The sequence below is a fragment of the Lactuca serriola genome, chromosome 5 (genome assembly GCF_051521515.1).
Source record: "Lactuca serriola cultivar US96UC23 chromosome 5, Lser_US96UC23_V15, whole genome shotgun sequence".
Lineage (NCBI taxonomy): Eukaryota > Viridiplantae > Streptophyta > Magnoliopsida > Asterales > Asteraceae > Lactuca > Lactuca serriola.
Window position 1 is genome coordinate 56,381,308 of NC_136412.1, and position 25,791 is coordinate 56,407,098.

General features: G+C 37.6%; 1 protein-coding gene across 1 annotated transcript; it reads right to left on the minus strand.

The window, feature by feature from the left end:
• Positions 1-15,945: 15,945 nt before the first annotated feature.
• LOC145049535 (uncharacterized) lies at positions 15,946-19,057 on the minus strand. The gene is made up of 4 exons (XM_078997921.1): positions 18,468-19,057; positions 18,167-18,224; positions 17,969-18,070; positions 15,946-16,242 (listed from the first exon to the last, which is right to left on the minus strand). Exons 1-4 carry the CDS (start codon positions 19,055-19,057, stop codon positions 15,946-15,948), a joined length of 1,047 nt encoding a protein of 348 aa, XP_078854047.1.
• Between the last annotated feature and the right edge of the window lie 6,734 nt (positions 19,058-25,791).

Here is a 25,791-nt window from a genome sequence, read left to right on the forward strand (position 1 = left end):
TACTTGGGCGACGTGTTTCTTGTTAACATGTCCAACATGACAATGCCAAAGGCATGCTTTGTCTATACCATTAGATGAATCAATTTGAAATACACTGTTGTCTAAATTGTCTACGTACATCACAGTTTCATACACACCATAACAAGGTAAAGCTTCAAAATAAAAAACACCATTTTAAGTAGAAATAGAACCATTCTCATCATTAGAAGAATATCTAAAACCTTGTCTTAACAATGCATGAAAAGAAATAATATTTCGTGTCATTTATGATGAGTGGTAACAATTTATCAAATCTAAATCAACACCATTATTAAGCACTAGACTATAAACTTCAATCTTGGTGATAGGTGAAGATCGCCTATTCCCCATGATCAAGTTCATTCTACCGTGCTCCACCTCCTCACTTACTCTTAGCCCCTGAAAATCACAATAAATGTGAAATCCACATCCTGGATCAAGGACCGAGAATGAGAATACGATGAGTTATTAAATAAGATAATGTATATACCTGCAAAAGTCGGCTCCACCTTTCCATCTTTAATATGTTGCAGATACTTTTGGCAAATTCATTTTGTTGCAGTAAAAACAAGTGACCTCTTTAGGATCAGAGACAGGAGGAGCATAAGAATTGGATTTACCTTTGGGCCCATTGCTTGACGACCCAACTTGAGACTTTCCCTTATAGTTTTGCTTTGGAGGACCTTTCCTCTTCTTCCCCTTCCTTGACCAATGGCCAGAACGGGAGCACTAGCAGGAATTGAGGCAATACTCTTTCCCTTCATCCATGCTTCAGCTATTCGCAGGAGATTGTATAATTGAGCCAAGGTGGTCTCATTGTTGTTTAGATGATAGGTTAATATGAACTGATCATAACAACTTGGTAAGGAGTTCAAGACTATGTTAATAGCCAACTCCTCATCAAAATGCATGTGGCTGCTAACATATTCTCCCTCTTTTATTTTGCATTCTATGAGGGAATTTACCACCTTGTACTTTTCTTAATGAGCTCGCTTATGGTACTTTTCCATAAGGTCCTTGTTCATTTCGTACGACCAGTAATCCTCATAGAATCTTTGCAACTCAGGAGTCATGGTGGTTACCATGATGCAAGCAACTTTTTCGTATCATTGTAGTGCTTCTTGTAGGTGGCTAGTTCATCAAAAGCAACCTTTTCTCCGTTAATTTCATTTAATTCTTTCTCAAGGACATACTCATTGTCCTCGAAATGAAGGGACATCTTAATGTTGCGCATGTAGTCGTTATAGTTGGTGCCATCCAATGTCACCTTCGAGCATATGTTCAACAACGAAAAGTTATGGGAGGAGGATGAGTGTTAGGATGATAATCCTTTAAGATTGATTAGATTTAAACACGCAAATCAAGAACACAACGATAATCAAACTGATTTTGAATGATTCAAAGTCACGCCTCAGAAGAACTCTTTGAAGAATTGCTATTGTAGAGGCGTGATTAGGGTTACAGCTAAATAATCAGAGTTAACCAAAATAAGATGCATGCATGCACCATAAATACTCTAACCCTAGAAATAAAGACGAGTGGATAGGCCCAACTCGTTAATACAAAACATTAAACCGAAAGCCCAATGAAGCAACATCTAAATACTCAACAATCTCTCCATTTGCATTAATTGGGGCTATAGTCCATCAACCGGTGATGCACTTCTATACTGCAAAGATTTTAGGAATGAAGCTCAGCAGCACTTTGTGCACCTAAATATACCACAAAATCATATCCGAGAAGCACTTGATGGCGTCCTTGCGGTTGCCCTTTCACTTGGTAACCAAGTCTAATATAAATTCCAGACAAGAAGAAGTGTACAAATGTTTATCATCGAGAAAGAAGCAAGACTTGCGAAAGTTAGCTCTAGTTCTTTCCCTAGACTGATACACCACGAACCATCCTTGGGAACGGCAGTAGGATTTTTCCTCAAAAAGGTGGCAATATCCACATCCATCTCACCAACTTCTTGAATGTAGGACTTGATCATCGGTTAGAAATGGGACATAATAGGTTCGTACTTCTCTTTGTCTCTCAGCAGCATGTTGTAAAGCACAATCCAGTCATAAGGATTCAGATAGGACAAGTCTATGAGTGTGAATTCGTAGACCTGACTATCCGAACCTCTTGCTACTTTGAACTTTGTGTTGGGAAAGCTATCAGTCTCGATTGGCCCAATGACTTTCACAACAACAATTTTGTTTGCACACTAAGTTTCATATTGGGGCTTCATGTGCTTCAAGTAGAAGGAGAACAACATGTGATCAACACCGTTGTTTGTGATTGGAGCATTCACAACCTTCACAAAAGCACGTCACCTAAAAGCCTTAGGAGTAACGGGAAGATCCAGTTGTGAATCCTGAGAATTTTGAAGATCAAAGGACGTAACCAGCTCCAACCAATACTGACTGAGCAATTCCACAGCATCATGCTGGATTCACTTCAGGGTCTACTAGGGAAATAAGAGCATTTTGCTTTTAAGTGTGGCCTGAGATTTTTTCGGCCCTTTCTTTCTCCTCAACCTCCTTAACGATACGTTGATTTCCATTCAACTCTTCATCACGAGCCTTCCGCCTTTTAAGCTTATCTTCATCAGGCTCTTTGTCTTCGTCATTGTCAATTATGGGCTCTTCACCAATCAGTTTTTCCTTGCCCTTAGGTTCTTGCTTGACAATGGTATTGACTGGGGCTTTAGGGGGTTCGTTTCTTGACACTCCAGATCCACCTTCTCCCCCTTGTTTTGTATCAGAGTTCTGAGGCAAAACATCCTCCAGCCGGTGAAGCATAGCAAATATAGGACGTAACTTTTTAGCTAAATGCTTCCGAACTGTGATGGTAATCATTAAGTCCCTCGTCTCAATGATATCTGAGAGTAAGCCTGTAACGTCTGAAATCCAGCTTCGCATGACTGCCCTCTCAGATAATAGATCCTTGACCTGTTTCTCAGCATTTTCCGGCTTAAGACCCAACACTTTGACCTTTTTCGTTTTCACGGCGAGAGCATCCATGATCATACTCTTCATCGCCAAATTGTCTTGAAGTTTTTTGATCTGCGAAGTGATGGAAGTTTGAAACATTTCATGATCCTTTTGTAAGCCTTTGCGAAGATCCTGCTAGTTATCCTTCTCCGCTTTGAACATGGAGCCCAAATTCTGTAAAGCTGCATTCGCAGAGGCGGTGTTGGTGTTGTAGGTGGATTGGTAATCTTCCATAAACGCAGTTGTGTCAGAAATTAGTTTATCGGCTTTTTCGGTCGTTATCTTGTAGACTTTGGAAAAATTAGTCACTGCCTTGTTCATCTTCGTAGCATTATCTGCATGTTCCTTCGTTATGCGTTCGAATAGAGATTTAACTGTTGCTTTGGAATAAGCTTCAGAAGATGAAGCCTTGGAAGCGATAAGTATCTGGTTAATCTTCTCATGAAGGGAATGAATTTTCCCTTTCATGATAGTGGCTTCATCTTCTCTTTCAGTCCTTATTTGAAATTGACTGTAGGTGAATCCGCCAAGATCATCATTATCATCATCGTCCCTAAATGTCATGTATGGATCATCAGTGCGGATAGGGGACATGAGAGGTGAAACATGGGTTGAAAAGCCTGAATTTTTAGCCCCCGTATTAGATACATCGACTGAGACTACATGTTTGGCTGAAGTAGTGAGTGGGATAGTGGAATCAGTGAAAATTGGAGTAGAAAGAGGAATAATGGTTTGTTGTGATGAAGAAACGGGTGGAGGATAGGGTGTAATAATGATAGGTGTAGTGGTAGTTTTAGGTGAAGGATGAGGAGAAGGAACAAAGTCATTGAAGGTTTGGGTTACCTCAGGGTCTGTAGTCTCTCCTTCGTTGCGAACAGAAGGCTCTTCATTGCGAACTTGATCTTCTTCATTGTGAACGTGCTCTTCCTCCTTGTTGCGAACAGGTTGGTCTTCCTCAATCCGAATATCCGATTTAGTCTCAGAGTCTGAACCTTCACTTTCACTTGGAGTGGGAGACTTTCGCTTGCAAGCGGGCTATTTTCGTCTTTTAGGAGCAGCAGTAGAAGACGCTGATGGTGCCTTTCACTTTTTGGTAGGAGGTTTCGCAACTGTAGGAGATCCTTCCTTATCAGTAGATTTAATCCCTCCCTTCTTCGCACCCTTACCCCCTTTCTTAGTTTTGTTTGCTTCTGCCAATATTTCTTGAAATTCTGGGGTCAAAGGACGAAACCCATAAGGAGTTAATTTTTGGTATCCCTCTAAAATCTTGCTCGGAACCGGTACATCTCGGAACATAGCTTCCGAAATAGATCCAATAAAAGAATACTTTGAGGTATCGAAGACAATGATTCTAGTAGTATGAAAAGTGGAAACAGTTGCCATTAGTGCATCAACCATTAAAAGAATATTAAGCTTGTCGATGGACCTGCGAACAATAATGGTCTAGAAACCTACATAGGAAATCTCACTATGACGTGTGGTAGAGTGGGTGCTTTGAATGACTTGAGCCCAAAGAACAGACCCATAGTCGACATTCTGACTTGTGTAGAGACCATACATGAGTGCCATGAACATCTTACTGGCACAGTCGGAACCAGTCACCCTTTTAGAGAAACCTTTGAACAACAGAGTAAAAGGCCATTCCATTGACGAGGCAGATTTGGCTTCCTGAACTTCAACACAGCAGTTAGGGTTTCTTTGTACCCCATCTAGTAGAACATCTCTAAGAGAGCAGCGCTAGAGATGTTTTATGGGTTGATCATATCATCAGATTGAGAAAGCCCAAGAAGATTGCAGAAACGGGCTTTGGTGATAGAGATAGTACGGTTATTGTGACATCCCCAAAATCACGGCTAGAAAAGACCGATTTTGTTTATGCTTTATAAAAATCAGAGTACTTCATTTTATAAAAAGGTTGCGGAATTTGTTCCCAGAAAAACATGGTAAATACGTTATTAAAACATTTTCGGAGAAACGTATTTATTTCATTTTAAAACGTTTGGGATGTCATCGTTAATACCGAAACATAAGCATAAACAGAACTTACAATGATTTACACTAGTGATCTACATCTCTTTAAATCTCTCAGTGTAATGTCACTTCACTTCGTCACCTGTGATATACATAAACTGAGTGGGTCAGGTTGGGAAACCTGGTGAGTACATAGGGTTTTCAACCCACAATAGTATAATTGTTGTGTTCAATCATCAAACAATTAACCCAATTACCCATCCCCGTTATCTTCTTTACTCTTAAGGATTTAACCTAAGAGTCATCTATCCTGCATTCGTTTATTCTGAAGTCCCTTACTTCCAGGGTTATAGGACTGGCACTAAATCCATAGCTGCCGATGTTCGTTCGTAGAGCACTAATTCCATAGCTGCTATATCTTACTCATCGGGTACTAAATCCATAGCTACCAGTGTTCAATGGGTACTAAGTCCATAGCTACCAATTCCTAACAGGTACTAAATCCATAGCTACCAACGTCTAACAGGTACTAAGTCCATAGTTTCCGGTGTTTGTCCCATAGGCACTAAGTCTATAGCTGCCAATGTATACTCACGTCATCTTCTATCTCTACCCATCTCATACCCAACATATTCGTATATATAAAATACGTATACAGTTTAAATCCTTTAAAACATGTATAAAACGTTCATCCAACATAGACAGCAAGTATTCAGATAATATGCACACATAACACGTAGTTTATATAAAATACTTCATATCTATGAGTAAGATGAAAGGGACTATGCACTCACCTGATTAGGTGGTGACTCAGCACTCGGACAGCGCTTCAATACTCTCAAAACGATATTCCTTCGATAAAACCTAGTATCGATACCACTAGGGTTTAGTTTAACGATAACCGCGACAAATTAATTAGTCCGAGTATTATTAAGCGTTAATAATACTCGATATAACTCATAATAATAGCCCAAATAATTATTTTAAGGACCTAATAACATTCCTATAATTATTTGAAAGCTATATTAAAAATTGCGTAAGCGTAGCACACTTACAACAAATTTTATCGAGAACCGGAACTTAATTGGAGCAGCGTTTCGAAACCGAAAAACTCCTTTTTCTCGGGACTCCGGGAACCTCGGGGCTTCCCTAGGGTGCTAAGGGGTTTTTCTAGGGTTTACGGGGGTTTAGATGAGCTAGAGAAAGAAACTAGTGAGAGAAAGAAGTGGATTTGGAGTGAAAAACTCGGAATGGCTCGCATGCTACTTATAGCCCCAGCAGCCTCGGACTACGCGGCGCGTCCAGCAGCTACGCTGGGCATAGTCTCGGATAAGGGTGCCAGCTTCGCACCAGCTGGCTCGCAACATGGGAAGAGATAAGGCGAGGGTACGCGGGGCGTACTGACCTCAGACGCGGGGCGTATGCGAAGGGTGACGTGTCAAGATCCGAAGCGCGTTCCTTCATCAGCGATGAGCGGCCCAGATGCAGCCACGTCATCAACCTCGCACAGACTTCGTAGATTCATGTTTCAACTTTAAAAATTCGTAACTTTCTCATACGAACTCCGTTTTTGACGTTCTTTATATCCACGCGAAGGTGGGAACGTACTCTACAACTTTCGTTTAGACTTCGTCGGCTAATTTCGGCTCGATTTTAAATTTTATATTATTAACGGGCCGGGATAGGATTGGTCCGTTAAATCCTCATAACTTCTTCATCCGACATCCGTTTTCGCCCATCTTTTTCTCGTTACGCTAATTTTAACGAGATCTTCGATTCTTGTTCAGGTCATGTCGGCTAAAAACCGCTCGATCTGATATTCGAATTTCGGGTTGTACACTGCTAGTCCGAAACTTCGAAAAATCATAACTTCTTCATACGAAGTCAGATTTGGGCGTTCTTTTTATCGATGTTCTTAGTTTAACATATTCTTCAACTTTAGTTTAGATTGCTAAGGCTAAATCTCACTCTATCGTAAATTCACTATTCACGCTTTCCGGTATCGTGCCGGTTCTGTCGCGAAACTTCGACGGGTCATAACTTCTTCGTTATAACTCGGATTTCGGCGTTCTTTATATGTACGGAAACCTTGTGACATATTCTACAACTTGGTTAAGATTATTTATTCTAAATAATCTTTTGTCGAAAAGTCGCTTTCGACCCCTATTGCCTCTAAATTGACTAGCCCGGATTTGCGGGCGTTACAGTTATGGATCTCGAAGGAGATCTTTTTATCCTCCTTAATGTAGTTGGCAGAGGTATAGGCCTTGGTGAGCATAGAAAGCGGGGCGTTATCCCAACCCATAACATTTGCTACAGGTAGGGTTAGGGATTTGACCTGACCATTCCACCAGGTCAATGCTCTGTTGGTGAAAGCGCAAGCAGCGAATTTCACCTTGTTGGCCTCGGAACAAGAGCAATTTTCGAAGATAGAATCGATCTTCTCGAACCATCAAGTCAAGGCAATAACACCTCCATTGCCGTCGAAGGATGTGGGTTTTGCATTCATGAAGTCTTTATAGGAGCATTCCTTCTGGTGCCCTTGACTCCCTTCGTGATTTTGGGGATGAGTACCACCTCCTGGCCCACCAGATCCACCAGGATTAATCTATGACATCGCGACAGCCACAACGACAGTAACAGCTGCCTGAAACATAGCAGGATCGAACTGGGGAGGTGGAGGAGCTGGATCTGTTGGAGGATTGTTGTTCTTTTTGTTGGGTCTTTTCTTTGGAGGCATCTTGTTCTAAAAATAATCAGGAAGGAGAGGATGGTAAGTCCTCTGGAACCGAATCAAGAGATATGAAGCAAGATATATCTCAATATGATGGCTAGAGTGTTCTACGAAGCGATACACAAGGAAAATCTTCTAATGTAAGTAAGTTATCGCTAAAAGGAACGAGTAGCAACACTTAGAAGTGAATCTCTGCAAGAAATTTGACTTTAGTAAAATACTCCTATAGTATTTTGTGTTTTGTTGTACAAATATCTTATTGTATGGATACTTGGTAAGTTTTAGGCCTGCTGCAACACCACAGTCACTCCCAAGCACATGTTGGTCATGTCTCGAATGAATATAGTTGATCAAACTATATTGACCCTATACATGATTACATAACTGCTAAGGTTTAACCGCAATGTCCAACATCCAAATACTTTCGTTTTATTCTACTCGTGATTATTGTTTCTGGTGCGTAGGTATACTTGTATACTTCTTGTAAAAATACTTATATTTTAAAGTATACTTTTAGCTCAGAGCACTTCGGCCCCTTAATGTTTATATTTGTATACCATGTAAGGTTCGGTATACTTAGTTCACTATAAACAATAGCTCTGATACCAATCTATCACACCCCCGAACCTTCAGAAATAACGGCGGAAACGTCTGGGGGCAGGTGACGTCATGCGTAGTATCACAACAATCGTATCATAGCAATCAAAGTAAACACAACCATTACATTACAATATGGATATTTACATCTGTTTGAAAACCTAGTTTGTATACATCAGTTTAAGCAAAAGATAAAGACGCGACTCCAAATTGCTCCGTCTTCTCCAAAAGCCGGCGAAGGTACCTGTCTATCGTTGCCCTGAGAATACAAGCGGTTTTGAAAATGTATCAGCATAAAGTCGGTGAGTTCATAAGCATGATTTGTAATGAAAACCATTGTTATCAAGTTCTAAAATATGTATGCATGCTTTCCAAGAAAATCCAATATTTTCTAACATGTTTGTTTGTCACTGTATAAAGATATGTTTCGTTTGAAAACCCTGGCTACCACCAGTATGTAATGTATGTTCTGTTTGAAACCCTGGCTACCACCAGTATGTAATGTATGTTCTATTTGAAACCCTGGCTACCACCAGTAAGTAAAGTAGTTTTATTACTTAAAATAAAACCAAAGATTATGTCCCTGGAATAGCCTCCAGTAAGTAGATAGGTAGTTTTATTAATTAAAATAAAACTATAGATTGTGTCCCTGGAATACCCTCCGGTAAGTAGATAAGTAGTTTTATTAATTAAAATAAAACTATGGAAGAAAGAGATTCCGTAAACAAAGATTAGTTGATACTATTGTGAGTTCGCATAACCATACTAATATGACAGATGAACCTCCTTGACGTTTCTTCAGGCGTCGTACGATTTACAAAATTTGTCACCCCAGGCGTGCCTGCCTAACTGTAGCTAACAGTTCAGGTGTGCAATCGTCAGTCCCGAATAGATCTATTCACAAATTTCACGTTCTCCCTCCAGGAGACTCTAGTTATACTAACAGATAGGATTTATTGGTACCCCGAAGGGCATAACGAATATAAGTCTCACAATCCTATATTAACTAGTTTACGTGTAGTTTGGTTGTTCTCGAGTTCGAAATCGTTAATAAATGGTGCAGAGTATAAATAATTATACATAAAATAATTATTTAGTAAGATACTCTTGTTATCTATATGGATAAACTAAATCTGCCATAGTTTATATGTTTGACTTTGCATGGAGTTTGATTCTGTAAAACCGGTAATGAAATCCCCAAACTATACCTATTATAGTTTGACTGGTAAGTTGTGTTCATGTACTTTTCTGAAAACTATGCAATTATGTTTAGAAAACGCCCCTTATGCTCCGCATTTTACAAAAGGGATAAAGTATCTAAATGTTTAATGTGAAACTTGTTGTAATTGCATCAGTTTTTAACTTGTGAAAATGTTTATGTTTGGCTTGTATCCCCCCCCTGAAAACGTTATAAAATCTTATAAAAGCGTAGGGGTATGAACTCACGGTTTAACGTAGGATTTGGGTGTACGATCGGTTATGAGTGTTGAGTGTCAACTGATGTTTCGTACGCAAGTGTATCCTATTAACATATAGTAACACATATATGTATTAGATTAAGGTATTCCATGACAAAACATGACGGGAAATCACCCTAAAGACTTGGAAAATGCTTGAACTAAGTGTCGGAGCCATAAATGATCGAACGAGGGAGGTGTACGCCCACAAAATCAAGGGTTTTGGTATGTGTGCGGCCAGAGTGTGCAGCTAGGGTGTGTGTGCGGTTGCACATAGGAGTGTACGGCCGTATAAAGGGTGTGTGCAGCCGTACACAGGGGTGTGCGGCCGTACACTCTTCATTTATGCTCCAAAAGTCGATTTTTAAGTGTTTTAAGGCTCAAACCAAGTCCAACTAGAAGATAGGGGTCAAACTCTCACTTTGGAGGGTCTTTAAGGTGTGTACGACCACCTTGTGAAGGTGTGCGGCCGTAAACCTTCAAAGGATGAAGAACATGAAGAGTTTAGGCTTAGATCAAGGTGTCTTACCAGTATAACAAGCTAAATGATGGATTACTTCACGTTTTTGAGGTGTTTGGAGTGTTCTTGGATGAAGATTCTAGAGAGAGAAAGTAGAGTGCAGCCAAAGAAAAGGATGAATGAAGGGGGTCACCATATATATATAGGGGTGAGTATGCGGCTGGAGGATGGGTGTGCGGCCGCACACACCTCCCAAGAGGGTGTATGGCCCGATTTTGTCCCTTTTCGACTTGTTGACTCATTCCTAATCTCATTCTCGGCTGTACTCAAGCTTAGAACACTTAAACGAACCCTTAAACGGCGTTAAAAGGTAACGGGATCGAGTTTAATATTGATAGAATTGCTTAATCTCTACAGAATATAAGTTTTGGGTTGTCATAGATTAGTAGATCCGAAGATGATGTCATTAACATAAATTTGGACGATCATCAAGTGGTCACCCTCTTTCTTGTGAAAGAAGGTTGGGTCAACAGAACCCTGTTTAAATTTGGACATTTTAAGGAAACGAGTTAATGTTTCATACCAGTCTCTAGGTGCATGTTTTAGACCATATACTGCTTTGTCTACAATATAGCAATGATTGGGATACTTTTCTTTCACGAACCCATGTGGTTGCTCTACGTAAACTGTGACAACCCGAAATTTTCATTCGGTCAAACCCTAAAAGTCAATCACTTCGTATCATAAATAAATATCATTATTTCTTATATTTAAGAAATATAAAGTTCGTTTGATTATTTTAATATTATGTTTAAACGAACGGGTACAGGAAAGTGTCGTCTCGGGTTTTTGATTTTTGAAAACCGCAAACACTTCGCGTATTAGAAACACCCGACCAAAATTTTATGTTTTGGGTTTAGAAATCACCCAAAACCGTGAACTCATGCCAATGTATGAGTTTACTCCCCAAAAAGTTAGTCATTTGTGTTTACTCCCCAATAGTCAAAAGAGTAAACTCCAAAAACTCTCTCAAGTATCATCTAAGATTTAATTCCAAATCTTCAATCTTGTAAGTGTTCTAACCATTTCAAGTTAGTAAAACACTTAATCTAGTGTTTGTGAATCTATTCATCCATTCATTTATGTATTTTGTTTAGATTTTCCAAAACACCAAGAACACACACTAAGTGTTCTTGGCCTTTTAGCTCAAATCAAGCCTCCCAATAGTAAGTGCTTCTATCCTTGAGTGGTTTTAAGCTAGTATTACATTTAAACATCAAGAAAACATGTCAAGAACACAAGGCAAGAGGTATTCACGGTCCAAGGAGATGCTTGGGCCGTAAACACCATAAAGTGCACCAAAGTGTGCCTAAGTCTTTATCTAAGCCCTAGTTTGATGTTTAAGCCTTCCTTGAATTGATTAAACCTTCCTTGGATGTGTCTAATCCTTGAAAAACATCAAAAACCAAAAAATATAGGTGTTTACGGTTTGGGGATCTCCCAAAACCGTAAACACCCTCAAGTATGTATAAGTTGGTCATTTTCCTTCCTTAGGATTAGAAACTAGCACATACACTTACCTAATTGTGTTAAGGACTTGAAAACTTGGCAATACCCTTCTCCATAAGGGTTTACGGTATTAAACCCAAAGGAAAATGTCATAAGGCCGTAAACTCCTCAAAGGGGGTGTTTTGTTGCCCTAGTCCATTCCAAAGGCCAAACCACTTAGTAGAATTGCTTCCAAAGGCTTGCTAAACCACAAAACAACACCTAGTCAATAGGACTAGAGTTTACGACCGTAAACTCTAGAGTTTACTGCCGTAAAATCTTTGAGTTATGACACCAAAACCGTAAACTCCAAGGGAGTTTACCCTTGAACCCTAAACACCCTAGTTTTGCTTCACTAACACTTGGATGCAATCCTTGTGATCCTTAACACTTGAAACAAAGTGTTTTCATGTTCTAGGGTGTCCCATTTTATTTTATTAGTTATAATTTGGCTAATTAGTTATATATATGTTCATTATATGATAACTAGGCTCGTGTGTGTGTACAAGTCTTCATTTGTCACCTAGCACCGTAACCGACACTTCAATCCAATCCACTCACCACAAGTGAGTTCATACCCCTTTAATTAACCTTTGAAATACTTTTAAATGTTTTAAATGCTTTTATGGGGGGGGGGAATACAAGTTGAATACTTATAGTTATTACATCAATCATATGTGATTAATAACTACAAAACCAATGATTTTATTACTGTTCAAACTGTTTACCAAACTGTTTACCAAACTGTTTTACTTCAAACTGCTTTACAAAATCTTTTTCTTATCAAATACTTTTACTTAAACTTTGTTACACTTATTATAAATTGCATGCCCGTATATGTATATTTATATAAGCAATGTTTAAAAGGCTTAGGAAGGCCATCCGCCCTATTTCCTTTTCCTCGATTGGATGTGGTCTGGTGGGATATCGGGTAGCCGTCCGAAGGTCGTTTCAATATTAATTATATATCATGTGTACGTGTATAGACATAAAAGTTCTTCCATATTCATACGTACTAGTTACATCATTAGTAAGTTACCATCGGGGTAACACAGGATCATACTTACACTATTGCTAGATCAATGAGTCAGTTCATTCATGAGTCAGTACTTACTACTATGAGAACATATACATTACATTACTATGAGAACATATACAACTATACTAGATGAAGAACATACACAACTATACTAGAAAGAGAACATATACGACGATACTAGAACGAGTAACAATACATTACATGTACATATATATACATTGACAAAATTGTGATCCACTGTATCGGAGCATGCCTTAAATGTCATGGCCCGAGTTGTAGCCAGAGTCTCTTGGAGGGAGAGCGTGAGTTTGCGTATAGATCTATACTGGATTGACTATCCTACACCTTGCTGCTAGCTACAGCCGGACCTGCAGGTCTGCGGGTGCCAAACGTCATTTCTTTTTACGACCTACATTTGTCGTTGTTACCCAGTCGATAGTATGGTACAATAAATCACATGATACCTTAATATAAATCCAGTTTAAGGTAGTTAGTACAGCAGTAGTTCCTATAATACAACACTACAGTACTACAATAATTTATCCTTTATATACAATTAGTGATCTTTTCACTTAAACATTAATGTACAAACTATATTTTGTTAATGATAGTTACACTTGGAAAAATTACACACTTTTACGATAAACGAACGTACAAAACAGTTACGCCTTGGTAGAAGGCTACTTTTAATAGAAAATATAGGTTTTTCTGAGAGATTCAAACTTTTACAAACACGTACAAACATTCACATACTTTTATCACTAATGTTTACAAACTCATGTTTAAAGCTATTTTCAAACGTCTTGATACAAACACCGACACTAAAATACTTATGAACTCAGGTATTCAAGACTCTTTCAAAATAACTTGTATTCTCAGGTCATCAGTAGACAGGTACCGAGGCCAACTTTTGAGAAGATGGAGCGCATCCAAGACTCATCTTATTATTTTGATTTACATTATTTTTGGTGTCTATAACTGTACAGAACACGCTTGTATTAAAATTATATATTTAATGCAATGGATGATGTTGTTTGCTTGTTTACTTTTACTGTGTTGTGATACTTTACATGACGTCATCCGCCCCAGAACATTTCTGTCGTTCTTGGTTTTAAGGTGTAACATAAACTGTCTCTTCAAGTTCGCCATTTAAGAATGTGCACATAACATCCATCTGAAATACCTCGAAGTTCTTATGTGATGCGTATGCCATGAAAATACGAACGGATTCCAACCTTGCAACATGTGCGAAGGTTTCTTCGTAGTTGATGCCCTCTTCGTGAAAATACCCCTTAACCACGAGTCTCGCCTTGTTCCTGGTAACGTTCCCTTCTTTATCCATCTTGTTGCGAAATACCCATTTCAAACCAACAACTGATGCATCTGGTGGAGTGGGAATCAGCCTCCAAACCTTGTTACGTTCAAACTCATTGAGTTCATCTTGCATCGCTTGCACCCAATCAGAATGATCAAGAGCAGTGTTGACGGTTTTGGGTTCGATCTTGGATACGAATGAATTAAACACACAAAATTCTACTTTAAAGAATAATGCAGGTAGCTTCACTTTGAGTTGAGACTGTGTAAGGACACCTGCAGACGATTCACCAATAACTTGGGTTTTCGGGTGATCTCTGGTCCATTTGGTTAGAGGAGGATAATTTGGATCATAAGATGGATCCAGTTTAGTATTCACCTCTTCTAATTCTGATTGAACATCCGAATCATCATTCACTTCTTTATTCTCCCCATTGAATGATGAGAACTCCCCAACTTCTGGAATTGAGTCATCTCCTGCGAATGGAGGTTCGTGAGTCATTGTAGGAGGCGAACATTCCCCATCAGAAGGATGATCAGAAGAAAAGGTTGAAGTAAAACCCTCCCCCTACAGTGGAGTATTCAAAATTTGATGTGTAGAACTCTCCCCATGGAAAGTAGTGTTCGTGACTTGAGGGATGTTCGAAGTTGATGGGTGTTGGTGCATGTCTTTCGCAGCGTCATCAATGATCTTCTTTAATCCGTCTACTGTGTTGTCAGGTGCTTTTGCTTCACATGTGATAGCTTTCTTTGGCTCATCAAAGAGTAGAATGAACTCCTCAGACACATTGGATACATGAATCGTGGCTGGACTAGGCTTAGGAAAGATTTCCTTTGTGTGACTTTCGCTTGATTGAATCCTCTTCAAGTAGTTGTCGTCAAACATGACATAACAGGTTTCTTCTATTTTCTTGGAATGTTTGTTGAGAACCCTATATGCCTTAGAGGTCAACGAGCATCCCAAGAATATACCCTCGTAAGCCTTCGCATCGAACTTGTTTCGTTGTTCCTTTGAGTTGAAGATAAAACACCTGGAACCAAATACGTGGAAGAAATTAACATTAGGTTTGTGATTATTTAAGATTTCATAAGGTGTAGTGGAGAATCACATATTCAATATGGATCTGTTTTGGGTATAGCAAGTTTTCGCAATTACATCTGCCCAGAAGTAGAGAGGCTGACATGTGAACGTCAGCATGGTTCGTGCAGCTTCACATAAAGAATGGTTTCGTCTTTTAACTACACCATTCTGTTGTGGAGTGTAAGGAGAAGAAAATTTATGTGTTACTCCCTTCTCAGCAAGAAATTCTTCAAACACTTGGTTTTTGAATTCAAGCCCATTGTCACTACGAACATTGCGAACCAGCTTTCGCAGTTGAAGCTCGATTTGCTTTATGAAATCTCTAAGTTTTGGTGTTGCTTCAGACTTCTGTTTAAGAAAATAAACCCAAGTGAAACATGAAAAATCATCAACTATTACAAGAATGTATTTACTACCACCAACACTTTCAATTGCAGAAGGTCCACAAAGATCGATATGTAGTAGTTCCATCGGTTCAAAGACTTTTGAGTTTACAATGGTTGGATGACTTTTCCTACTTTGCTTCCCCATCTCACAGGCTGCACACAAATAATCCTTATCATATTTCAAGAGAGGAAACCCTCACACATGAACACGAAGAACAAGCTTGTTGATGTCTTTGAAGTTGAGGTGTGAAAGTCTTCTATGCCACAGCCAGGTCTCATCAGAGTGAGCTTTCGTAAGCAAGCATATGGCAGGCTTCCCTTTCATTGTGACTTTAGGAGAATTGCTTTCGTTTTCTTTTCTATTATATAGATCCTTCATCGTCAAAGGATACTTTCAAGTCTGTCCCTACAACCAATTGTGAAACACTAATTAGGTTGTGTTGTAATCCTTCCATATATGCCACCTTAAGAATCAAAAAATCTTTGTTAGTTATCATCCCATAGTCTTTGATCTTTCCAAACAAGTTGTTTCCAAACTTTACATTTTCACCATCTTTGAGAGCTTGAAACTCTTGCAGTTCCTCCTTCCTCCCTGTCATGCGACGTGAGTAGCCACTGTCGATATACCATTCAGAGTCAAACTGCTCATCATGAATTACCTGAAAAAATCAAGCAGATTTAGGAACCTAAAGTTTATTGGGTCCTTGTGAGCCTTTTACAGAAAAAGGAAAAGCGATTGCAAGATCAACCATATAAGTTCGTTTAACTAATGTGGTTTCATCTTTCTTATTAATGGTGAAAAGTTTTATTTTATTATTTTTCATTTTTATTTCTTTAGAATCATGTTGTGTTTTGTTATTTTTGACTTAATTCTTGACGAATTCACTCTTAACTTTCTTAGGGTTAGTAGTCGATTTCTTGGTTTGAACTTCAGAATCCGAGACTAACTTTCCCTTTCCCTTGACATCTTTGGGTGATGCTTTTGTGGGATGAGATTTTGGTTTCTTAATGGGCTTCTTTGAAAGATAAGTTTTTGAACAAAGTTCCTGTTTGATTTGCAAGAATGAAAGTGCGAACATTGACTAGGATTCGCATGCGAACGAGCTTTCGCACTATGATTGGAAGGTTTTTCTCTGCGAACATAGTTAGAATTTTGGGATTGCCAAAATTGTTTCCTTCCATTGAGATTACTCTGATATCTCTAATTTCTTAGACGTTTTTGCTCAGCAAATTGCTCGATGGACTTGTGAATATTGACTTTAGGTTTTGTTTTTCTTGCATGAGTTTCATCCTTTGCTAACTAAGGTTCACTTGGAATTTCCTTTGTTCCACTTGGAATTCCTTTCTCATTGTGGGAACGATTGTTCAGTGGTTCTGCCACATATCCACCTTATACTCTCCATGAGGTTCTTTCAGATAAACCCTTCGTTTCGTCTGCATTATCTATAGGAGCGGGCCAAAAGAACTCATCGCAACCGTCTTTGTTGTTTTCGTTGACGATGGACGTTAGTTCGATAGTTTGATTTTTATCCAGTCCTTCGGTGGCAAACACGTGCTTGGGTACAATTTGGACTTTAGGGAAAACAGTTGCTTTCACTTTTAATGTTTTTGGTTTACTTTGAGAAATACATGCGAATTCAACCAAAATTTTCAAAAATCAGATCTTTCGCAGGTTGAGGTTCGTTTTTAATAACTCTGAGTAATCCACCTCATCCTCTACAAAAATTTCGCTCATATCACTGTCCTCGTCGAATTCATATGTGCTTTCAACATTTATCTTATTTTCTGAACTCAATTTGGCACTCAATGAGTTGAATTTCAGTACAATATCGGATTTGATTTGCTTCTTATTGTTTTCATCCAAAAGTTGTTTTAACATATTTTTGAGGTCTTTGGACTTAATGAATGATTCAATTCGTTCTAGTCCAATCCTGTATACATCAAAGTTTCGTCTGACGAAACTATGGATTCACATTTGTAACAGTCGGTGTCTATCTCATCTTCCTTTAATTCAAGAAATGGTAAGATCATCTTATGAATTTTCTCACCAATTCCACAATCAATGTGCAACTGAGTAATGTTAAAATAAAGCCTTTTAGCAATCAAACAGAAAATGTTATGTTGTTTTAAAATCATTAAATTGTCTCGTTGCAAGTAAATTAATTGATTCCTAGACTTAGACAACTCCGACTCGATCTTCTCAATCCACATTCGCCTCACATCGCTTTTCGACGAAACCCTGCTGATTTGATCAGTTAGGTTAGAGTTTGTCAAACGAGTCCTTTTTAATATATCGCTTATGTTTGAAAAAGTGAATTTTAGGTCGTTTAATTCAGTTTCGTATCTAGAAGCAGGTATATTGAGAGATTCGAGAATTAGTTTTACCTTGTTGATTAGTTGTTCACGTTCGTTGATTTGTTCAGGAACTGGTCTTGCAGTAAAATAACTATCATCTCTTCTTCCACTCCCAGTAGCATTCTCCTGCGTCTGTGACCCATCATTCGTCACCATCAAACACCTTCCTGCAAGCCACAAACTCTAATCTTTCGCAACGAACACCCTTCCATGTGTAGGCATGCAAACCTCGTCGTCCTCCGAGTATGTTGACCAAACCTCAACTCCTCCAATCAACAACATTTTCCTGCACAATTAAAGAAAGTATAGAGTTATCAGTAGTCTTCTTCTTGATTTCCTCCAACTTTTGCATGTGGTATGCCTCATCATCTTCTCCTTCTTTCCTCTCATTCAATCTTCTCAACATACAATCCTTAGCCAAATGGTTTTTGCCATGACAATAGTTGCAGTAATAACCAGAGTCACCAATGATTTTTTTCTCCTTTTTCTCTTCCTCCTTTTGAGAAGTACTTTTATTTTCCTCCTTCACCTTTTATGAACTATAACTGCCTTGCCAGTTTCGGTTTTTTTGTTTAATGGAAATTTATTCCTTGTGAACCGCTTGGGATTTGAAACCATTAAAGCATACTCCTCATTTGTAAGATCACATTCAGAGTGATCAGACTCAGACTCATCCTCTGCAACAGTCTTGCCCTTCGTAACAAGAGCTTGAGACCTCATACTAGAAACAACTTTCACTTCTTTTGACACCTCACTTTCATGTGCCTTAAGAATCCTAACAAGCCTGGCTAAAGTGTAACTTTTGAACTGTTCGTGCGCTTTAGCGGTAGAGACCACTGCCATCCATTTTGATCTAAGCCCATTCATGAGACATCCAATTCCATGTTTCCTCATCTTGTTAAGAAGATGATTATACCGATTGAATGTTTGGCTCAGATTCTCTTCTGGCTTTTGTACGAAGGCACCAAACTCCGAAAGCAGGGGTGTTTGAGTAGAATGTTCAAGATATGCGTCAGTGGAGTAAAGTTCCTTAAGTCGATCCCAGATGGATTTCGCAGTATCACACGAACTCACAAGACGAAAAGTATCGTCATGCAAAGCAAATCTAATGATCCTCATTGCTTTGACGTTGCTGATTAGTTTCTATTTCTCGTCCTGAGGAACATCCTTCACATCAAGGAGTAACTGGTTATATTCCTTCTGAGTTTTGATAGTTCTTTTGGTCTCTGTATGAACAAATGGACCAAGATTAATGGCCTCCCATATTAAATATCCATTATCGTCTGAACAGATAATAGAATCTTCAAAATGAAGCGTCCACACTTCATATTCATGAGGAAAGAGAATCGGGATCCTGGTTGTTGATCCAATACTGCTTGAAATATTCAAGGAATTGATGTGATAATTGTCGTGTTGCATGATGATATTTTCTTTGACACCTGTAAAGAATCAGACATGTAAACAATGATTGTTTGTAGGGTAATATCAAGATCACTTTAAGCCATCAAGATGACAATGAAGATGACTGAACTAGATCCTATATTAAGGGAAGCCCTAGAACTCTGTAAACAGAGAGATTCATATGGATTACACAGTCTCCTAATCTGATACCAATTGTTAGGATGATAATCCTTTAAGATCGATTAGATTCAAACAGGCAAAGCAAGAGCACAACGATAATCAAACTGATGTTGAATGATTCAAAGTTACGCCTCAGAAGAACTCTATGAAGAATTGCTACTGTAGAGGCGTGATTAGGGTTACAGCTAAATAATCAGAGTTAACCAAAATAAGATGCATGCATGCACCATAAATAATCTAACCCTATAAATAAATACGAGTGGACAGGCCCAACTCATTAATACAAAAGATTAAACCAAAATCCCAATGACACAACATCTAAATACTCAACAATGAGGAACCAGAAGCATCATTTGAAGTATACATCTGTAAAAACAAGGTAGTTTTAGTGAGATAAGAATAATCCTTAATATAATAACCCAAAAAATGAAATATTAAGGCTAGGATCCAACTATATAATTCACAACTTAGAAAAGGGATGCCGTAATCTAATGTAAATTTTATAAAGGTAGGTAAATGAAGATTTACCAATTCCACCAATAGAAAATGAAATTTGAAGGAAATTAAGTTAAGTAAAATTCCTTAATCTTTTAAGATTCATTGAAACTATTCAATGACATGTTTAATCTCAGATTATGTGCATCCATTTGTGATTGGGATACCGATGATCACATACAAGATATGAATAACCATGCAAAGTAGCTTGACACTCTCGTTGTCTTTTATCATCTCATTTTAATGTGTCGGCTAACCACATGCACTCCATTAATTAATGATAATTTTCGAGATGCCTATTATTACTCTTTATAGTCACTATTAGTGTGTCGGTTAACTACACGCACTCCACTAACTACTATAAAGTATAATGTGCAATTTCATGGGTTAGCATACAAATTCACATTTTTTAAAGTAACTAAGGTTGAGATTTTAATAAAAAAAAGGTATAGCTACTTTTAATAGCATTATACTACCTCCGTCCCATATTTATTGTCTACTTTTGACTTTTGAAGTCTTTATTCTTCAACTTTGACCTTAAATATTTTTGTCCTTAATATATAAAACTTAATGCAAAATTTATGAATGGATTGTATTTTAAATGTTTTTTCATTGCTATAAGTTTCAACGAGTAATACATAACAGAAATAACAATATTTAAGGTCAAAGTTGATGAATAAAGACTTCAAAAGTCAAAAGTGGACAATTATTATGGGACGGAGGGAGTACGTATTAATGAGAATTAATTGTCCTATAAAACCTGTTCGGCTAATGACCATCCACTAATATAGGAATCGGTGGGTGAGAGTGGACACTTATTCAACTACCATTTTTGTATCACCTCCGAACCAGACGACGGAAACGTCCGGGGGCTTGGTGTGACTTCATCCTTATAGTATCATCACATAGTGTATAATTGAAACATAACATCATCATCATCACACGTGTAATATAACAACATACATTGTTAACATCGAGTATTGTGTTTTGAATAATACATGCCAAAATAGTTAAAGTATGATGAAACAAAATATAACAAAGTATCCATTAGTTCGTTCCGCCTAACCTGCTCAGCGGTTTCCTGAGAATACAAGTTAATTTAAAAAGGTCAACATAAAAATGTTGGTGAGTTCATAAGCATGTTAGAGAAAATGATTTGTATGACTTTATAACTACCAGAAAATCCTATATTTTCTACAAACAATTTAGTATGTTTGTGTCCGATCTTGTATTAATGCATGTGTATTATTGTTTATTAGAATGCAAAAAGATAATGAAGAGAATGCATAGAGAATGCCCCCAGACAACTCGATGTTGTCTGGAAAAGAGAATGTCGGTATATCAACCCCCGATGTTTAGTACCGACACGAGTATGTTACCAAGTAATCCAATGAGAAAAGACAATGGTCTTCCGTAAAATTATAATGTTAATTCCTCTAAGTGAGTCATTATAACCATACTAGATAATGACAATTTCACCTGTCTTGGCGTTGTTGAACGTCGACAGAATAAGGTAAGGTTTTCGTCACCCTAGACTGGTTCAGTCTAACTATAGTGAACTGCTCAGGTGTGGGGTGTCATCCCCGTATAGATCTATACACAAATCCCAGCTCTCCCTCCAAGAGACTCTGGTTATAACTACAGGCTACGATCGTACACTCAATAGGTCTCAATCGACACGTCTCACTAGATCCTTAATCAAATTTACGCAAAGAGAAACATATGAAGCACATTCCAGGCCCAATGAACATGTAAGTGAACGACTACGACCCACTAACATGTAAATCATTTCTAGGCTCATAAAGAATGAGATTATATAACATGGGCCCAAAATATATGTAAAAGGACAACTAAGGCCTATTTCACATGTATGGTATTTACAGGCCCAAATAGCATGCAAGTAGTATCCAAGGTCCGTCGAGCATGTAAATGGGTCAGCAAGGCCCAATAAACATATATAGAGTATTCAGGACCTATCAAGCATATAAATGAGTCATTAAGGCCCAATAACATGAGAATAACATAATTAGCCCGTTTGTCATATTATTGCATTGTTCTAGTTCCATTATTTTCCGAAATGACATAAAAGGCCCACTTTTTGTAAAAATAACCTTTTTTACTCACTTTTGTCAAAAATATCATTTTTGGGCTTGATCTTTATAAAAATGTGCATTTTCGGCCCATTATAGGTAAATCCATCTTTTTGGCCCAAATTTTAATAATTTCACATTTTAAAACCCCTCTTATAAAATATTTACATTTTTGGTACAACTTTCTTGAACATGACATTTAAGCCCATAAAAGTCCAAATATGGCCCATTTATGAAAATGTTTACATTTTTAGTCCTTGTAGGGTCTCAAATATTGCAACTAACCATGTTTAGCAAAAAATAATCCCTTTTACCCCTAAAAACCGTGAGTTGCATAATTAAGACCCATCTTTTATGAAAATTGGCATATTTGGCCCATTAAAACCGTAAAGGCCCATATAGAAGCCCATTTGTGAAAATTTTGCACTTTTGGCCCTTCTAAGACCATGAATGTCACAAAGATCGATTTTGATTTAAAAATGACTCTTTTGGTCCTCTCAAAACCGTGATTTACATAAGAACCTCACCTTTTGTATATTTTGTCAAAAATGGCCCTTTATACAATTTTGGTTAGTTTTCACACATTCTTAGCTTGTTTAATCCTTTTTTCATCACATAGTATGTCACACAAGATGGTTTAGTTTACAAACATCACCAAATATGGTGGATATTTCAAATTTGGTAAAGATCTAGTATGTTTTCATAACATAAACACAACATATAACTTGAAAATGCACATATGCATGCATAAACACATAGATCTACACAAAACAACTTGTATTCTCCCCCCAAAACATAGTGAAAACCAAAAATAAGGGGTATGAACTCACATTGCTTTGAAGGTTTTGGTTTTTGATGAAGAATGGATGAGATCTCGGCCCTAGTAAGCTTCTTGAGTGAAGTTTTCGAACTTAGGAAGTTCTAGGAAGCAAGAATCACGAAAACATGTGTTTATGAGGAGTGATTTAGCTTAAAAATGAAGTAAATTAACTTGAGTTTACATGATATTACCACAAGTGTAAAGCTTGAAGTGATCTTCTTGAAAACCACACAATACTCACGAATTTTTGGGAGTGAAGATGAGAGAATTTTAGATGGCCTTGAGAGGAATTTAGTAGTGTTTGAAGTGTGAATGAAAAGTGGTGAGTAAGGAGAAGCTTGGTCGAAAATAAGAAGAGAAGGAAGTGAAGAGAGAGATGTGATGGATTATGCATGGAAACATGGGATTTCTTGATACATGAGGGATAAAATGCCTAGATAACCTCTACTCCATAGTGAGGTGTCAAGTTTTGATTTGAATTAATCTCTTTTTTATATGTATAGCCGAGAATGGGGAAAGGAAAGATAATGAAAGATTTTGGGCCTTTTCTTGATTTAGTTCGAAATTATGAGGCCCAAGATGAAGGTTTTCGGCCCATTGGGCCCTTATGAGGGTTCACAGCCCAATAGTGATAAGGAAAAAGGATTTACAGCCCAATGAAGCCCAAGAAGATAGTTTACGACCCATTAGGGCTTATGAAACCATTTACGGCCCATTAAGGCCCGTGATGACAAGGTGAGTCATTTTAGGCCCAATAAGTCCCTTGGGAAGTCTTATGGCCCCAAATTGCTATTATTTAATGAATATGGGTCCAATTAGGGTTCATATAAGGATTCTTGACCCAAAATACTCAAATCGAGAGTTTATTGGCCCATTAGGCCCCAAATATACGACTCCTGGTCCATCTTGGGTTTGAATCGAGATATTAGGGTTTCAAACTAAAACTTAAGTATATGAGATGTGTTGATTTAGGTTTTGGACCTCACTCAAGAGTTTTGATTCAAATGATTGATTTAGAATTAACATAGTACTTGACATTAGCTTAGATTATAGGTTATACAAGAGTTGATCTTTACAAGAGGACATAACTTCGTAGCTAAAAATACTAGTTGTGACAATTTTATAGGCAATTTCCTTATACCCCCATTATAGACTAGCTTCGTGAATGAAGCGTACTAGCGGTTTGACTAACTTATTCTTATACATATAATAATTATTAAAACTTTTGATTATATAGTATAAGGTGTATTTTAAAACTTGTTCAAACTACTAGGTTTATATTTAAATTTCAAAAATTAAATAATAAATTTAAAATTTAAAATTAAACCAAATGATTTAATAATTATCTATTAATTAACATTCAATTAATTATATTAAATCAAATAATGATTATCCAATTAAATTAATAAACTAATTTAATCCTAATCCTTATACGCCTAAATTTTCGAAAAACAGGTATAAGATTTATCTAATTTTAATTATCCCTTTTTTAGGCAAGTAAAATGATAATGACCAAAATTTAAAAATCCGTAACCACCTAGCAATTTTCGAAAATAGCTTGGGGAGGAAGGTAAGGGTTTCAAACACTTACCTAAATTTCGATTTTCTTGGGGAGGAGAGTTAGGGTTTCAAAACCCTAACCCTAATTTTGAAACTTAGGGGGCAAGAAACCCTAATACAATTTCGAAATTTATGGCCTTATATGGTTCAATTGCCATAAACCCTAATTTGATCAAATCAACAATTATAGCAAATTCAATTGAAAACAAACCTAATACTTTAATACAACTGATGGGTTTTAGGCATAACAAAACAATTGAAAACAAACCTATTGAACCTATGACTATGAATATCGAAACTAAAAACCCTAGGTAATTTTCGAAATTACTAAATGATAAGGTTTAGGGTTACAAACCTTTTAGTTGTTATAGTAAACAACTATAAATCCTCTTATTGATCTTTTGGAAGCAAACACCACAAACGTCATGCCTCTAATGGTTCATACCCAACACAAGCAAGAAATAGATTATGGAGAGAGGAGGGAGGAGGGAGGATGGAATAATTTCGGCCTAGCTCTCTAAAGGTATGAGTGGCTGAAATTGCTAAGGGTTGGGTTCCTTATATAGTGCAACCTGGAAACCGTAGATAAGCCGAAAACCAATATAATATTATTTTGAATTGGTAATTATCTAGCTTCATAATTATCCTCCAATGATAATTCTAGAACCCTAAAGGCCTCATAAAAACCGTCCAAGCCTCTAGGAATGTTCTAGAGTGCCTCTTGTTCAACTATTAAACAATTATACTTTAATCCCTGTATTTTTAATTAATTCCATTAATCCTAAAATTAATTCAAATTAATTTCTGATTAATTATTAATTAAATATTACTATTTCTAATTAATATATTATTCTCATAATATACTAATAAATTGTTTATTTCAATTTATTAATCAAATAATAAATCAATCTCTCTCTCCAAAATCATCCTGTCCGGTTGCTAGGTTTTAGGGCAACCCAAAGGACTGTGCTACTATCAATTCAAGTTTATATCGATTATGGTTATGGGCTTAGACACCTAATCCAACATTTAAGAGGGAAAACTGTGTGTACGTTGGGCGTATCGAAGGGTGCGTTGCACATACACATGTTGAGCCCCGATGCCTCAGACCACGAGTACGCCCCGCGTACGAGGCCTCCGTTAACTCGGCTGAGTTAACTCAGATGGGTTGAATCGGTTAGGTTGACTCAGTGGATTTTTCTGATTTTGACCGGTTTGGACCAATGGTATTTTGGGTATTTTGAGTTATAAATTAAGATTAGGTCCTTGGTTTTGGTTAGGTGATCGTTAAGCCAATTTTTCGGGAC

Coding starts and splice junctions, on each gene's coding strand:
- LOC145049535 (XM_078997921.1), bottom strand. CDS start 19,057: ATGAGGATCATTAGATTTGCTTTGCATGACGATACTTTTCGTCTTGTG. Junction 18,071..18,166: donor CATACTCGGAGGACGACGAG/GTTTGCATGCCT, acceptor GATGGGTCACAG/ACGCAGGAGAATGCTACTGG. Junction 16,243..17,968: donor GTGAACAACTAATCAACAAG/GTAAAACTAATT, acceptor TGATTTTTTCAG/GTAATTCATGATGAGCAGTT.